This window comes from Neoarius graeffei, chromosome 27, assembly GCF_027579695.1.
Source record: "Neoarius graeffei isolate fNeoGra1 chromosome 27, fNeoGra1.pri, whole genome shotgun sequence".
Lineage (NCBI taxonomy): Eukaryota > Metazoa > Chordata > Actinopteri > Siluriformes > Ariidae > Neoarius > Neoarius graeffei.
The window spans coordinates 42,253,610-42,270,820 of record NC_083595.1 but is presented as its reverse complement, the minus strand read 5'-3'; the positions used below and the strand labels follow the sequence as shown (position 1 = coordinate 42,270,820).

At 41.4% G+C, this 17,211-nt stretch overlaps 1 protein-coding gene across 1 annotated transcript in view; it reads left to right on the top strand.

Moving 5' to 3' along the window:
- Positions 1 to 17,211, top strand: part of lgr4 (leucine-rich repeat containing G protein-coupled receptor 4) — a 214,425-nt gene that overhangs the window by 159,904 nt on the left and 37,310 nt on the right. Inside the window, exons 7-11 of the mRNA XM_060912083.1 lie at positions 6,708 to 6,776; positions 10,610 to 10,681; positions 10,850 to 10,921; positions 11,326 to 11,394; positions 15,108 to 15,179. Of these exons, the coding sequence (XP_060768066.1) occupies positions 6,708 to 6,776; positions 10,610 to 10,681; positions 10,850 to 10,921; positions 11,326 to 11,394; positions 15,108 to 15,179 (354 nt within the window). The remainder of the gene's footprint in view (positions 1 to 6,707; positions 6,777 to 10,609; positions 10,682 to 10,849; positions 10,922 to 11,325; positions 11,395 to 15,107; positions 15,180 to 17,211) is intronic.

The following is a 17,211-nucleotide window of genomic DNA, read 5'->3' as shown; positions in this document are numbered from 1 at the left end:
TGCTCTGATTCTTTTATTTCTATTGCTTTCTTCATTCAGGGTCAGGCCGTAAACTCCGAAAAACCATGATAGTGTCTTTTGTTAACATGTAGCTATGCGGCGTGCGAGAGTTGTTCAAATAAACGGAAGACTTTTTTCAAACAACATTAAAATTACACTTTAGGGAAATTACAAAGGAACCCGATGTTCTTGCCTGAAGCGTTATTTTGTTATAAAACCGCTGCACCGATGGCCACAGGAAGGTTGCCGAGAGCTGCATTCATACCGCTTTGACCACAGTCGTACTAACATGTACACTTTAGTCGGCGCATGTACGATTTTTGACCGTCTCCTACAGCAATGCAGGAGACGTTTCAAACCCAGATCAGTTTACCTGGTGGAAAAGAAAATCCAGTGAATTTGTTTATGGTAGTACTTACTTTCACTTTGAATTTATCTCGATCCACTTTGACCTGTGAATGCACAAGCCGCGGTTTTGTGATCCAACAGAAAGCGTGGGAGGGACTATGGGTTCTTCGTTCGTTAGAGAATGGAGGTGCTGCTGAATATTTAGTAGTGGTCACAACAAACTTGTGTGTTGCTGTTTTCTTACTGAAAAAAAAGTAAAAACAGACACTCAAAAAAAGTGATTATGGCCTGATCTAGTGTGTACATATTGATTTTAAAATCCTTGTTGCTACAATAAAGTTTGTAAAATGTGCATACAGTATTTCTATTTGGGCGGCACGGTGGTGTAGTGGTTAGCGCTGTCGCCTCACAGCAAGAAGGTCCGGGTTTGAGGCCTTTCTGTGCGGAGTTTGCATGTTCTCCCCGTGTCCGCGTGGGTTTCCTCCGGGTGCTCCGGTTTCCCCCACAGTCCAAAGACATGCAGGTTAGTTTAACTGGTGACTCTAAATTGAGCGTAGGTGTGAATGTGAGTGTGAATGGTTGTCTGTGTCTATGTGTCAGCCCTGTGATGACCTGGCGACTTGTCCAGGGTGTACCCCGCCTTTTGCTCGTAGTCAGCTGGGATAGGCTCCAGCTTGCCTGCGACCCTGTAGAACAGGATAAAGCGGTTAGAGATAATGAGAAGAGTATTTCTATTTCATGACTGTAATCAAAAGTCAAAGAGTCCCATATACGTTTTCGTACGTACGTTGGGGAGTGCCTGTTATGGCCCTTTTCCACTACCCTTTTTCAGCTCACTTCAGCTCACTTTAGCCCGACACGGCTTGCGTTTCGACTACCCCAAAGCAGCACGACTCAGCTCGCTTCAGCCTTACTCAGCACCCAAAACTCGCACCGTTTTGCAGCGAGGCTGAAGTGAGCCAAACCGAGCCAAGTGGGGCTAGGGGCGTGAGGAGACACTCCCCTGTGCACTGATTGGTGAGGAGGAGTGTCCTCACATGCCCACACACGCCCCGCGAGCACGCTGGGAACCACCATCTGTAAACCCGGAAGAGGAAGAATTACGACAAATTATGCGCCTCGCCTCATCTATATCTATCTATCTATCTATCTATCTATCTATCTATCTATATATATATATATATATATATATATATCTTGCCAGTATCTGTTGGCGTTGTCGGTGACAACAAGCCACAGCACCAAGACCAGCAACACTAACGACTCCATGTCCTCCATGTTTATTGTTTACTATCCGGGTCGTGAGACTACCGCTTAAAAAGTCACTGATGTCACTGTTTGCGCCGCCGAACGACATCACGTGACGTCCACCTACTTTTGCTATCTCCATCCAATGTGTCCACCTACTTCCAGCCAGCACGGTTCAGCGCAGTTGTAGTCGAAATGCAACCCCAACAGCCCCGCTCAGCTCGACTCAGCCCAACTCAGCCCGACTCAGCCGCGTTGGTAGTGGAAAAGGGCCATTAGAGAGCACACTCTGTCTAGGCCGTCGGCATGGTGAGGTAGGGTGGTCAGTTCCTTTCCTCACCGCCTTTAACTTCCCCAGTGTTTCCACCAGGTCCCCATTCACTGCTGGGTCAACAGGAGGCGAGCCCCAGATCACCCCCCAGAGGCGAGGCTCGAACCGGGGACCGTTCGTTTAGTGGTCAAGCGCTCTAACCACTTGGCCACTTCGCCTCGTGACCGTAATATATTGCATTTTACCTCAGTTGAAATCGTGCCCTTATTTAAATATGTCAATCAAAGAGTTTCTGTGAAAAGATTTGTTGTTTTTTCTTTCTCTGCCTGTTGGGGTTTTCTTGTGAGCGATGTTGGCACGTCTGGTGAAGTGTGCCGCTTCTCCACACATTTGGCCGTCAGTGTAATCAGTGTATGATCAGAGCAGATGCAGCTGTGCTGGGATTCTGAGTTGTGTTTCTGCATTTAAAACACGGCTGTCAGGTTGATGTGATTTCAGCACTGAGTGTTGAGCCAAATAGTCGTCTCAGACGTGTTCACACAGAGAACCTGGTGACTGATAACCGAATAAACTCCGAAACAGTTTGACCGTTTTTCTACCGATTTGTGACGCAGAACCTCCTGATTGTTTACCATACGGTTTATTTATTGTTCGTTTGTTTGTTTGTTTGTTTGCTCTACATGATTTTGCAGTTTAGTAAAATCAAATTTAAGGCTGTAATTCATTTTCATTCGTTTTGAGAATTGATTCATCTGTTTTGGTGGCGGTGGTGCAGTGGTTAGCTCTATCGCCTCACAGCAAGCAGGTCCCGGGTTTGAACCTACCGGTCGACTCGGGCCCTTCTGTGTGGGGTTTGCATGTTCTCCTCACGCCTGCGTGGGTTTCCTCCGGGTGCTCTGGTTTCCTTATTCAGTCCAAAGACATGCAGATTGGGTTGACTGGCTTCTCTAATTTGTTGGTAATAGGTGTGAACGTGAGTGTGTGAGTGTGGATGGCTGTCTATCGGTCTGTGTTAGCTCTGTGATATATTGGTGACCTGTCCCAGGTGAACCCTGCCTCTCACCCAGTATCAGCTGGGATTGGTTCCAGTTGACCCACGAGCGATAATGGATAAGCGTTATACATAATGGAAGGATGGATGGATGGATTAATCTAGTTCTTCTCCTGATTAATTAGTTATTGTTTTTTTATATTATTGTGATAGCAATAAAAACTCAAACTTAAAGAGGCTTTGTATATTACAGATGAATCCTGAATTGAATGAACACATTCATTACCTTAACACTTTCCTGACCCCGTGATTTATCTTAATTGTTTAATTATCTTTTGTCGGTTTTACTTATCTTATTGGGATTGTAATTAGTCGATTGGTTCATGATATATATAATGTCATGTGATGCAAGAATAGTCATTCCTCATTAAACTGAAGATGACATAAGATACGCTGAAACATGTCTTTAAAAAGTCAGTTCATGGGTTGTTGTTTTTTTTTTGTTTGCTTTTTTTGTTATCCCCCGCTGGCTGAAAGGCCCGAAGGGGGATTATGTCCTAGTGATTTCCGTCCATCCGTCTGTCCGTCCATTCTGGGAAGAGTGCTCACCTTCTGGAATCAACTCCTTTCACAATTTTGGGAGGAATTTCACAAAACTTGACAAGAGGCATTGGCATATGTCGGTAATACGCATATTGTAATTTTGTTAAATTGGGTCACATTTTACCAGAGTGACAGCCCTTGATTAACAAAATTATAATTTGACAATTTCATGGGAGTGTGTTTTCCTTCTGAAATCAACTCCTCTCACAATTTGTGGAGGAATTTCACCAAACTTGGCAAAATGCATCGTTATATGTCGGTAATACACATATTGTAATTTCGTTAAATTCGGTCACGTTTTACCAGACTTGTTGCCCTTGATTAACAACCTTGTACTTTTTTACAATTTCATGAAGGTGTGCTCGCCTTCTGACATCAACTCCTCTCACAATTTTTGGACGAATCTCTCGAAGCTTGGCAAAAGGCCTTGTTATGTGACGGTAATACGCATATTGCGATTGAATTTTGTTTGTGAAAATTTGACCAGAGTTTTGACCCTTGATTAAATAACTTGTACTTTGACAATTTCATGAGGGTGTACATTCTTCTGAAATCAACTCCTCTCACAATTTGTGGAGGAATTTCACCAAACTTGGCAAAAGGCTTTGTTATATGACAGTTATACGGATATTGGAATTTCATTTAATTTGGGCAGATTTTACCAGAGTTATGCCCTTGATTATTAACAAACTTGTACTTTAGCAATTTCATCAAGGTGTGCTTGCTTTCTGAAATCAACTTCCCGCTGGCCGAAAGGCCCAAAGGGGGATTATGTCATGGCGATGTCCATCCGTCCATCACGGGAAGGGTACTCACCTTCTGAAATCAGCTCCTCTCACAATTTTTGGAGGAATTCCACGAAACTTGGCAGGATTCTTTGCTATGTGGCGGTAATACACATATTGCAATTTCGTTCAATTTAGTCGCATTTTACCAGAGTTATGGCCTAGTTGCTAGCGGGGGATATTGTGCTCTCAGAGCACTCTTGTTTTTTTTTTTTAAGTTTCTTCTAAAAAATATACTAAATGACGCCTTGATGACTTCACGCACAATGTATACGAAAATGTGTATGTGATGAGAATTAAACAGTGTAGCATTTATTCATGCTGCTGGGTCCTAAAACAGTTGTTTAGCTACTTACAGGGTAATTAATTCAAATTGACTTGCAACTTGTAACATGAAGTGACAGTACAGTGTATCTTCATAGCAAAAACCAAATCGATCATAAATTTTCTTTCCCAACTATATTTATTATCGAATTTGATCGATGTTGTGGATTTGTTGTTGTGGTTGGTGCACTGTTGGAAATTGGAAAATGCTCATTTTTCGAGATGTTCATTTTTAGATTTCATTTCCATTAAATATATGGTTTATATGTATACTGTTATCATACAAAATAAAATATCATGATAACTATATTTACTGTATTGCTAGTTCCTTGTAAGAGGAACCTGCTGTATAATTTAATGACATCCATGAGGATATACAGTTAGGTCCATATTTATTTGGACACTGACACAAAATTTTGTTTTTTTTTTTACCTGTTTACTGAAACATATTCAAGTTATAGTTATATAATGGACATGGACATAACGTCCAGACTTTCATCTTTCATTTGAGGGTATCCACATTAAAATTGGATGAAGGGTTTAGGAGTTTCAGCTCCTTAACATGTGCCACCCCGTTTTTAAAGGGACCAAAAGTAATTGGACAATTGACTCAAAGGTTATTTCATGGGCAGGTGTGGGAAATTCCTTCGTTATGTCATTCTCAATTAAGCAGATAAAAGGCCTGGAGTTGATTTGAGGTGTGGTGCTTGCATTTGGAAGATTTTGCTGTGAAGAAAACATGCGGTCAAAGGAGCTCTCCATGCAGGTGAAACAAGCCATCCTTAAGCTGCGAAAACAGAAAAAACCCATCCGAGAAATTGCTACAATATTAGGAGTGGCAAAATCTACAGTTTGGTACATCCTGAGAAAGAAAGAAAGCACCGGTGAACTTATCAATGCAAAAAGACCTGGACGCCCACAGAAGACAACAGTGGTGGATGATCGCAGAATAATTTCCATGGTGAAGAGAAACCCCTTCACAACAGCTAACCAAGTGAACAACACTCTCCAGGAGGTAGGCGTATCAATATCCAAATCTACCATAAAGAGAAGACTGCATGAAAGTAAATACAGAGGGTTCACTGCACGGTGCAAGCCACTCATAAGCCTCAAGAATAAAAAGGCTAGATTGGACTTTGCTAAAAAAACATCTAAAAAAGCCAGCACAGTTCTGGAAGAACATTCTTTGGACAGATGAAACCAAGATCAACCTCAACCAGAATGATGGCAAGAAAAAAGTACGGCGAAGGCGTGGTACAGCTCATGATCCAAAGCATACCACATCATCTGTAAAACACGGCGGAGGCAGTGTGATGGCTTGGGCATGCATGGCTGCCAGTGGCACTGGGTCACTAGTGTTTATTGATGATGTGACACAGGACAGAAGCAGCCGGATGAATTCTGAGGTATTCAGAGACATACTGTGTGCTCAAATCCAGCCAAACTGATTGGTCGGCGTTTCATAATACAGATGGACAATGATCCAAAACATAAAGCCAAAGCAACCCAGGAGTTTATTAAAGCAAAGAAGTGGAATATTCTTGAATGGCCAAGTCAGTCACCTGATCTCAACCCAATTGAGCATGCATTTCACTTGTTAAAGACTAAACTTCAGACAGAAAGGCCCACAAACAGACAGCAACTGAAAACCGCTGCAGTAAAGGCCTGGCAGAGCATTAAAAAGGAGGAAACACAGCGTCTGGTGATGTCCATGAGTTCAAGACTTCAGGCAGTCATTGCCAACAAAGGCTTTTCAACCAAGTATTAGAAATGAACATTTTATTTACAATTATTTAATTTGTCCAATTACTTTTGAGCCCCTGAAATGAAGGGATTGTGTTTAAAAAATGCTTTAGTTCCTCACATTTTTATGCAAACATTTTGTTCAACCCACTGAATTAAAGCTGAAAGTCTGAACTTCAACTGCATCTGAATTGATTTGTTCAGAATTCATTGTGGTAATGTACAGAACCAAAATTAGAAAAATGTTGTCTCTGTCCAAATATTTATGGACCTAACTGTAACTGCAGGTCTCGGGAGTAAATCTGTTGTTTAAGCCTCACCTCAGTGACTTTCGTTTGGTTTATCAGACATTGTTTTGTCTGATTTTGTGAATATTTTTCCGTGTTTGTCTCAGAGATCTGAACTACAACAACCTGAAAAGCTTCCCCGAAGCCATCCAGACTCTCCCCAAGCTGAAAGAGCTGTAAGTAAAATCAGCACTCTTTCTTCCTTCTCTTTCTCTTTGTCTTTCATTTTTAAGGAAGTTATAGAGCGAGGGGTTGGACCCATTACCTCACAGATCAAAAGCAGGCACGTTTACTTCACTTCCCCCTGACGAGAGACAAAGGAAACTAAATGGAAGTGTGTACCAGGTGTGAGTTTACTCAGGCCAGGTGCACGAGCCACGCCCACCTTTTCACAACCTGTCAATCACACGGAAACCAAAGAGAGAATTTTTTTTTTCCTTAAAACCCGTTCCTGGAGCACATCTGCACTGCATTTTCCTTTTGCTTTTACAATCTGATCCTAATAATCAGCTAATGAACAGACATTTTTCTGAGTCGACGTGTTTTAGGGCTGAAAGCACTTTCGACATGAAGCGCGTTTGATTTCTGTATAAGAATTAATCAACAAGTCTCTTTGTGTTCGGCTATTTATTAACCACTAATTAAATACAGCTCCGCATTTTACTTTCATTCAATCCTGAATTTGATCGTAGTCATAAAGTATTTTTATTTTACCGACTTTTATGGTCATAAAATGCGAATATTAATTTCTTTCCTATTCTCTTAGCCATCTTTTTTTATAGTGCCATTCATTTCAGATTCAACCTCAAAGTGATTTACATAAAAAAATATTAAAAAGAAAAGAAATATTTATTGCAAATTCACTTTAATGACTTCATAAATCTATGAGAATCGCGAGAAATTATAACATGTATTTAACAAGATTAAAGAGCCGATAGCTATTATAATGACCTCCAAGGTACTTAATAATTTGTACAATAAAACAGGATTAAATTAGTATAAACATATTTAACTGGAGCTTTTATTTTCATGCTGTTTATTTTTTTTTAAATTCCCATCATTTAACAAAATCGTTCTTGTTATGAAGTGCTCATTCACAGTTTAACGCAACTTTTATAGATTTTTATGCCTCCACCACCGTAAGGTGCAGGAGGCATTATGTTTTCGGGTTGTCCGTCTGTCCGTGCGTGCGTCCGTGCGTGCGTGCGTCCGTCCCGAAACTTTGTGAACACGATATCTCAAAGGCTAATGAAAGGAATTTCACCAAACTTTCACCATTTGTGCGCTTTGGGACAAACATGAAATGACTAGATTTTGAGATCAAAAGGTCTAAGGTCAAGGTCACTGTGAGGTCAGATGTCTGTCCGAAAACCTTGTGAACACAATATCTCCAAGGCGAGTGAAAGGAATTTCACCAAACTTTCACCATTTCTGCATTTGGGGACAAAGATAAACTGATTAGATTTTGAGATTAAAAGGTCTAAGGTCAAGGTCACTGTGAGGTCAAATGTGTCCGTGCGTGCGTCCATCCCGAAACCTTGTGAACACGATATCTCAAAGGCTAATGAAAGGAATTTCACCAAACTTTCACCATTTGTGCGCTTTGGGACAAACATGAACTGACTAGATTTTGAGATCAAAAGGTCTAAGGTCAAGGTCACTGTGAGGTCAAATATCTGTCCGGAAACCTTGTGAACACAGTATGTCCAAGCCAAGTGAAAGGAATTTCACCGAACTTTCACCATTTGTGCATTTGGGGACAAAGATAAACTGATTAGATTTTGAGATCAAAAGGTCTAAGGTCAAGGTCACTGTGAGGTCAAATTTCTGTCCGAAAACCTTGTGAACGCAATATCTCCAAGGCTAATACAAGTAATTGCACCAGGTCACGATTACTGTGAGGTCAAATGTGCATCCCCAAATCACAACTTAATAAGGCGTGTAGTCTACCGGGCGGAGGCATCCCCATCGACGCCGTTGGCGTCGAGTTCTATCAAGTTTATTTTAGTTATTTTGTTTACAGATGTACTGTTTTTCATTAGGGAGGTTATGTGGAAAAATACTCCTGTGCTTCTCTTGCTTCATACAGTATTTTAGTATAATAAAAAGGAAATGTGGACAAACGTTACAGAATGTTACTCAGTTAAAAGTGGAAGTATCCAGCCAAACAAACAAACATAGATAGATAGATAGATAGATAGATAGATAGATAGATAGATAGATAGATAGATAGATAGATCAAAAGCGTTACTGTACTCAAGTGAAAGACAGAAATTTGATACTATTTAATGTAGTCAGGTATTACCAGTAAAAAAAAAAAAGGTTTTAATGGTCAGATGACATTAAATAGGTCATAGATGAAAAATGTTGCAATTCTTGAACCGTTTTTTCACTACATGCTTTAAACTAAATTCTAAATAAAACACACAGGAATTATTATTGATGTATATCATACACTATGCTTGTTTCTTTATGTATTTAAGTACACATAAAAGTATTCAGTTAGTGTTGGGTCAATAATTCGATAATATAATTATAGTAATACCGATATTGTAAAAATTGTTACAATACACCTTTCTGAGATATCGCAGGTATCACTATCTTTTGATAATATCGTTTATTTATTTGTTGCAAACTCTGATTCGAAGTATCTGATCTTAAATCGTATCTAATGAGACAAAATGCTTTTGTGATCAAATGTAGTCTATAAAACCTAAAATAAGTTATATATACACACACACAAAACATTAATGGTGTTTAGCAGATGCTCTTACTCAGAGTGATCTACAACATACCCCGAACAGTTGGGGGTTTGGTACCTTGCTCAGGGGCACTCCAGCTGGTCCAGGGAATCAAACTGGCAACCTTTTGGTCACAAAGCTGCTTCGCTAACCATTAGGCCATGGCTTCCCCCATGATAAGGGTGGCACAGTCACCGTGCCACCCTTATCATGGGGGAAGCCATGGCCTAATGGTTCGAGAAGCAGCTTTGTGACCTAAAAGTCGCCAGTTTGAGCCCAGCAGCCGACAAGGACCTTTCTGTGTGGAGTTTGCATGTTCTCCCCGTGTCTGCGTGTGTTTCCTCCGCGTGCTCCGGTTTCCCCCACAGTCCAAAGACATGCAGTTTAAGTACAATGGGGCCACTGTAATTGGCGCAAGCTGTAGTGGTTTCCCAGCCGTAATGTATGTACATATATATCTCACTATGGCAAATCTAATAAAATTAAATCAATAATAATCTATTAAAGTGTGACCCAGAACTTGGGTTAAAATACATATTCGTAGTTCAACTAAATGTCTACTCAGTTTATACCAGTTGCGTTTGAGATTTCCATGCGGCTAATGTCAAAATTAATTTCTTGTTTCTGATTGGAGGTTAAGTTTACGTGGCTTTTTTTCTGTAAAGTTTTGAATCCTTCAAATGAATTTTTCTTTTTTCGGATTTCCTTCATTATTCCTCCTTTTCATTGTGAAATTATTCCTGTCAACATTAAATCAACATATCAAGGGTCTTGTTTTTGCATTGGAAAAAAAAAACCCTGCTACTTCGTTGATGGTTTGTTCGAACACCGATGGATATCTATGTCTTTATCATGTACTGTAGAAATGTCTTTATGTATCATGATATGACATTTTTGTCACAGATTATATTCCGTTTTACTCGCGTAAAGTATAAATGCCCCGTAATTAAGTACTCAGTTCTTTTCCACCCTTTGAAGACACATTGGTCAATCTTTCAGAAACAGTTTGCTGCTCTGTTATATTCTTCTGGAAGTTCTAAAGCTGAACGGTATATCGTCCAGTCCGAATTCAGCTTTACGGCGCTTTTCCATTTGTCCTGTCTGAGTGTCAGTTTTGGATCAGAGTGCCATCTTGTGTTCAAACTCAGTACTGCTGCATGACTCATCACTATATATAAACGTTTGTGTGTCACAAAAGAATTAAGGATTAAAATGAAGTATTTTCTTTCTGTGATGTTTATTAACGTAACTATATTTTTCTTCCACAGTGGCTTTCACAGTAATAACATCGCCGTCATACCTGAAGGAGCTTTTCAGAAGAATCCTTTGCTGCGCACCATGTGAGAGCATTATAAAACAGATATAATATTCTTCCTCACACACACACACACTGTTAAAAGTGATCTTTTATTCAAACCATTTTTTATTCATGACTGATCTGAAGCGCAAGAGCTCTTGAATTTCCATACGCTGTTTCTGTGTGTGTGTGTGTGTGTGTGTGTGTGCAGTCATCTCTATGACAACCCTCTCTCCTTCGTGGGAAGGTCGGCTTTCCAGAACCTATCAGACCTGCAATCTCTGTGAGTTTGCATTTCACTGACGATTATCCTCTGCATCTCTCATCTGCACAACACACTTCTGCTGCATGTCATCTTTACACAATGAGTTAGTTTAGCTCCAAAAACAAAATATATTCGTTGTCTTGGAATGCTTATTTGCTTCTAAAACGACTCGTGTAGGTGTTGAACTGCACTGATTTAAGCTTTCCAGTGATCACAGAGCGAACGTGGAGCACCATCAGTGACTAATCCGGTTTAGAAAGCATAAATAGATGTGTCCACAGATTTTTGGCCATGTAATGTATTTAGTAGCTCGAGTAAATCTAATAGTGAAAGTTTGTTTTTATGAGAGTAACAGAAGTGGGTCTAGAATATTTTACTGTTTTTTTGTTTTAAATAATAATAATCCTTTGTGTGTGTATTAGGATGCTGCGTGGTGCCAGTATGATGCAGGACTTCCCCAGTCTGACTGGAACTAGGAATCTCGAGAGCCTGTAAGTTTCCACTCCCACATGTTTACAGTTAATGCTACAGAAGCGAAATCGCTGCCACACCAGAAAAAGAAAGGAAAAAACCCCAAAAAATGGATCAGTGTGTGTGTGCGTTTGCGTCTTGCAAAAGTATTCATCCCCCTTGGTGTTTGTCCTGTTTTGTTGCATTACAAGCTGGAATTAAAATGGATTTTTGGGGGATTAGCACCATTTGATTTACACAACAGTTTAACGCTGCAAATTGTTGCTTTATTGTGACACAAACAATAATGAAGATGAAAAAACAGAAATCTGGAGTGTGCATAAGTATTCACCCCTCAAAGTCAATACTTTTGTAGAGCCACCTTTTGCGGCAATTACAGCTGCAAGTCTCTCAGGGTATGTCTCTAGTCAAGTCAAGTTTATTTGTACAGCGCTTTTAACAATAAACATTGTCGCAAAGCAGCTTTACAGAATTTGAACGACTTAGAACATGAGCTAATTTTATCCCTAATCTATCCCCAATGAGCAAGCCTGTGGCGACGGTGGCAAGGAAAAACTCCCTCAGACGACATGAGGAAGAAACCTCGAGAGGAACCAGACTCAAAAGGGAACCCATCCTCATTTGGGCAACAACAGACAGCATGACTATAACATTACCAGTTTTAACATGAAGACAGTTTCGTTGATGTTATAAACTCTTCATTGATGGAAACTTGAGTGGAAAACTGTTTATGATAACTGCAGTCCTAAAGTTAGCAAGTCAACTGTAGTCCTCAGCCATAAAAGCATTACTGTAAGAGTCCAGAGCATCCTCCAGGTATAACTCTCAACTGTCCTCATGGGGCCGTCCTTCACAGGAGCGATGCGATAAAACTCCGACCAGACACAGGGCACCAGGATGGATCAAGCAGGTCCGAGGGGCAGAAGAGGCCAGCATCTCAATCCCAGGACCAACATGTAACTCAGAGGGACAGATTGGGGGGGAGGGGAAGAGAGAGAGAAAGAAAACACATGTTAGGTATGCCCTAAAAATGACAAGTATTAAATCTGTGTGGCAGGCTCGCAGAGACGAGAGTCTTGACATCAGGCATAACACACAACAATGGCGTGTTAATATGGTTAAAAAAATATCATGACCTGCTCTGGCTGAATGCTTGATTGGGTGATGGGAGCACACTCCTCAGCAATGATGAGATGCAGATGGGACCCTTAGGGCTGGCCAAGACAATTCAGTTACGTTTCACCGGGTCTGGGACATGCGACAGAATGTCTGACAGCCGATTCCCTGCAGGCTACGAGAGCCAGTCGAGGTCTCCACCCTCTCCACCAAAAGATTTCCTGTTGACTCCATGTAACTCAGAGGGACAGATTTGGGGGGGAGGGAAAGAAAAACGCAGGTTGTTAGGTATGCCCAATGTCACCTGAATAAGTAGGAACAGTATACATATTGCACCGAGTACAAGCAGGGACTCCGGCAACTATGACAGCATAACTAAAAGGGGAGAGCCAGAAGGTAACACAGGCATGAGGGAGCCCCGGGACATAAAACAGCCAGCCACTACACCGTCAACAAACTCGAGTGAGCAAGCGAGTGGGGACTGACAGCATCCATACATCCCAGTTTACCAAAACACTCTATGTCTGAGGACCCTCTAGATCTACACCTTTACCTCATAAACACCATTAACAAAAGGCTTGACTAAACAGATATGTTTTCAGCCTAGACTTAAATGCTCTATTAGCTTAGCACATCTAGCCACTGGGATTTTTGCCCATTCCGCAAGGCAAAACTGCTCCAACTCTTTCAAGTTAGACGGGTTGCGTTGGTGTACAGCAATCTTCAAGTTATGCCACAGATTCTCAATTGGATTGAGGTCTGGGCTTTGATTAGGCCATTCCAAGACATTTAAATGTTTCCCTTTAAACCACTCCAGTGTAGCTTTAGCAGTATGTTTAGGGTCATTGTCCTGCTGGAACGTGAACCTTCATCCCAGTCTCAAACCTCTGGCCGACTCAAACAGGTTTTCCTTCAGAATGTCCCTGTATTTAGTGCCATCCGTCTTTCCTTCAGTCCTGACCAGCTTTCCTGTCCCTGCAGATAAAAATTATCCCTACAGCATGATGCTGCCACCACCATGCTTCACTGTAGGAATGATGTTCTCAGGGTGTTGGGTTTGCGCCACACATGGCATTTCTCATGATGGCCAGAAAGATAAATTTTTGTCTCATTTGACCAGAGAATCTTCTTCCATGTGTTTGGGGAGTCTGCCACATGCTGTTGGGCAAACTCCAAACGTGTTTTCTTATTTATTTCTTTAAGCAATGGCTTTTTTCTGGCCACACTTCCATAAAGCCGCACTCTGTGGAGTGTACGGCTTAAAGTGGTCCTATGGACAGAAACTCCCATCTCCGCTGTGGATCTTTGCAGCTCTTTCAGTGTTATCTTTGGTGTCTTTGTCGCATCTCTGATTAATGGTTTGTAGTGGTGCCATGTTCTTTCCATTTTGCTATAATGGACTTATTGGTGCGCCCTGGGATATTCAAAGTTTGGGAAATTATTTTATAACCCAACCCTGATCTATACTTCTCCACAACTTTGTCTCTGACCTGCTTGGAGGCTCCTTGGTTTTCATGTCGCTTGCTTAGTAGTGTTGCAGAGTCAGGGTCCTTCCAGAACAGGTTGATTTATACAGACATCATGTGACAGATCATGTGGCACTTTGATTGCACACAGGTGGCTCTTAAATCAACCAATTATGTGACTTATGAAGTGAATTGGTTGGACCAGCTCTTATTTAAGGGTTTCATATGAAAGGGGGTGAATACCTATGCACACTCCAGATTTCAGGGTGTTTTTTGTTTCATCTTAATTATTTTTTGTGCCACAATAAAACAACAGTTTTCACCTTTAAAGTTGTAGGCATGTTGTGTAAATCAAATGGTGCTAACCCTCCAAAAATCCATTTTAATTCCAGCTTGTAATGTGACAAAACAGGACAAACACCAAGGGGGATGAATATCTTTTGCAAGACACTGAATATATATACAGTATTTAGATACTGTCTAAAAGCAGAGCTCCTGATAAGTGTATGAGCGAAATATTTACAAGGGCACAAAATCAATCTGTATAGAATAATAATATTATTGCATATGACCCTTCGAATTGTGTCGTGTCGTGTATTTCACGTCAATAAATCGCTGCATTGTCTTGTGACCGTGAGACCAATAATGAGAGACATATCACAGTTACAATACATATTTATTCCTTTCTTTGACACCGTATGCCATGCACCAGAAACAACACCATGACATTTATTATGGTGTGACTCTGCTGGGTGCCTGGTGGACGGCAGTGAACCAGCGCTTTCACTTTACATCATTTATAGTTACGATGCAATATTATCAGACATGAGAACTAATCGATATCGGTCCGCAGTAGTTTTAGATTATCTACAACTCAGGAAAGACGCTCGTAATTGCTATTGAACTATAAAATAATGATGTTTGCACGAGTGTGTAGAGTAAGAAATCATTCAGGTAAAAAAAAAGCATACAATGCAAAGATAAATTGCCTGCTATCACACACACACACACACACACACAGAGTTATATTATAGATGATATTTTATTCAAACCATTTTTTATTCATGACTGGTCTGAAGAGCAAGAGCTCTGAATTTTCATATAATGTTTCTGTGTGTGTGTGTGTGTGTGCGCGCACGCACGTTCTCTAGCACCCTGACAGGCACTAAGATCAGAGCTGTACCTGCAGATCTGTGTGAGAACCTCTCAGTTCTCCGGACATTGTGAGTCTCTCTCTCTTTCTCTCTCTCACACACACACACACACACACACATATATATATATATGGGTGGCACGGTGGCGTAGTGGTTAGCGCTGTCACCTCACAGCAAGAAGGTCCGGGTTCGAGCCCCGTGGCCGGCGAGGGCCTTTCTGTGTGGAGTTTGCATGTTCTCCCCGTGTCCGCGTGGGTTTCCTCCGGGTGCTCCGGTTTCCCCCACAGTCCAAAGACATGCAGGTTAGGTTAACTAGTGACTCTAAATTGACTGTAGGTGTGAATGTGAGTGTGAATGGTTGTCTGTGTCTATGTGTCAGCCCTGTGATGACCTGGCGACTTGTCCAGGGTGTACCCCGCCTCTCGCCCGTAGTCAGCTGGGATAGGCTCCAGCTTGCCTGCGACCCTGTAGAACAGGATAAAGCAGCTAGAGATAATGAGATGATATATATACAGTGGGGCAAAAAATTATTTAGTCAGCCACCAATTGTGCAAGTTCTCCCACTTAAAAAGATGAGAGAGGCCTGTAATTTTTCATCGTAGGAACACTTCAACTAAGAGAGACAGAATGGGGGGAAAGAATCCAGGAAATCACATTGTAGGATTTTTAATGAATTAATTGGTAAATTCCTCGGTAAAATAAGTATTTGGTCACCTACAAACAAGCAAGATTTCTGGCTCTCACAGACCTGTAACAACTTCTTTAAGAGGCTCCTCTGTCCTCCACTCGTTACCTGTATTAATGGCACCTGTTTGAACTCGTTATCAGTATAAAAGACACCTGTCCACAACCTCAAACAGTCACACTCCAAACTCCACTATGGCCAAGACCAAAGAGCTGTCAAAGGACACCAGAAACAAAATTGTAGACCTGCACCAGGCTGGGAAGACTGAATCTGCAATAGGTAAGCAGCTTGGTGTGAAGAAATCAACTGTGGGAGCAATTATTAGAAAATGGAAGACATACAAGACCACTGATAATCTCCCTCGATCTGGGGCTCCACGCAAGATCTCACCCCGTGAGGTCAAAATGATCACAAGAACGGTGAGCAAAAATCCCAGAACCACACGGGGGGACCTAGTGAATGACCTGCAGAGAGCTGGGACCAAAGTAACAAAGGCTACCATCAGTAACACACTATGCCGCCAGGGACTCAAATCCTGCAGTGCCAGACGTGTCCCCCTGCTTAAGCCAGTACATGTCCAGGCCCGTCTGAAGTTTGCTAGAGAGCATTTGGATGATCCAGAAGAGGATTGGGAGAATGTCATATGGTCAGATGAAACCAAAATAGAACTTTTTGGTAAAAACTCAACTTGTCGTGTTTGGAGGAGAAAGAATGCTGAGTTGCATCCAAAGAACACCATACCTACTGTGAAGCATGGGGGTGGAAACATCATGCTTTGGGGCTATTTTTCTGCAAAGGGACCAGGACGACTGATCCGTGTAAAGGAAAGAATGAATGGGGCCATGTATTGTGAGATTTTGAGTGAAAACCTCCTTCCATCAGCAAGGGCATTAAAGATGAAACATGGCTGGGTCTTTCAGCATGACAATGGTCCCAAACACACCGCCCGGGCAACGAAGGAGTGGCTTCGTAAGAAGCATTTCAAGGTCCTGGAGTGGCCTAGCCAGTCTCCAGGTCTCAACCCCATAGAAAATCTTTGGAGGGAGTTGAAAGTCCGTGTTGCCCAGTGACAGCCCCAAAACATCACTGCTCTAGAGGAGATCTGCATGGAGGAATGGGCCAAAATACCAGCAACAGTGTGTGAAAACCTTGTGAAGACTTACGGAAAACGTTTGACCTCTGTCATTGCCAACAAAGGGTATATAACAAAGTATTGAGATGAACTTTTGTTATTGACCAAATACTTATTTTCCACCATAATTTGCAAATAAATTCTTTAAAAATCAGACAATGTGATTTTCTGGATTTTTTTTTCTCATTCTGTCTCTCATAGTTGAAGTGTACCTATGATGAAAATTACAGGCCTCTCTCATCTTTTTAAGTGGGAGAACTTGCACAATTGGTGACTGACTAAAT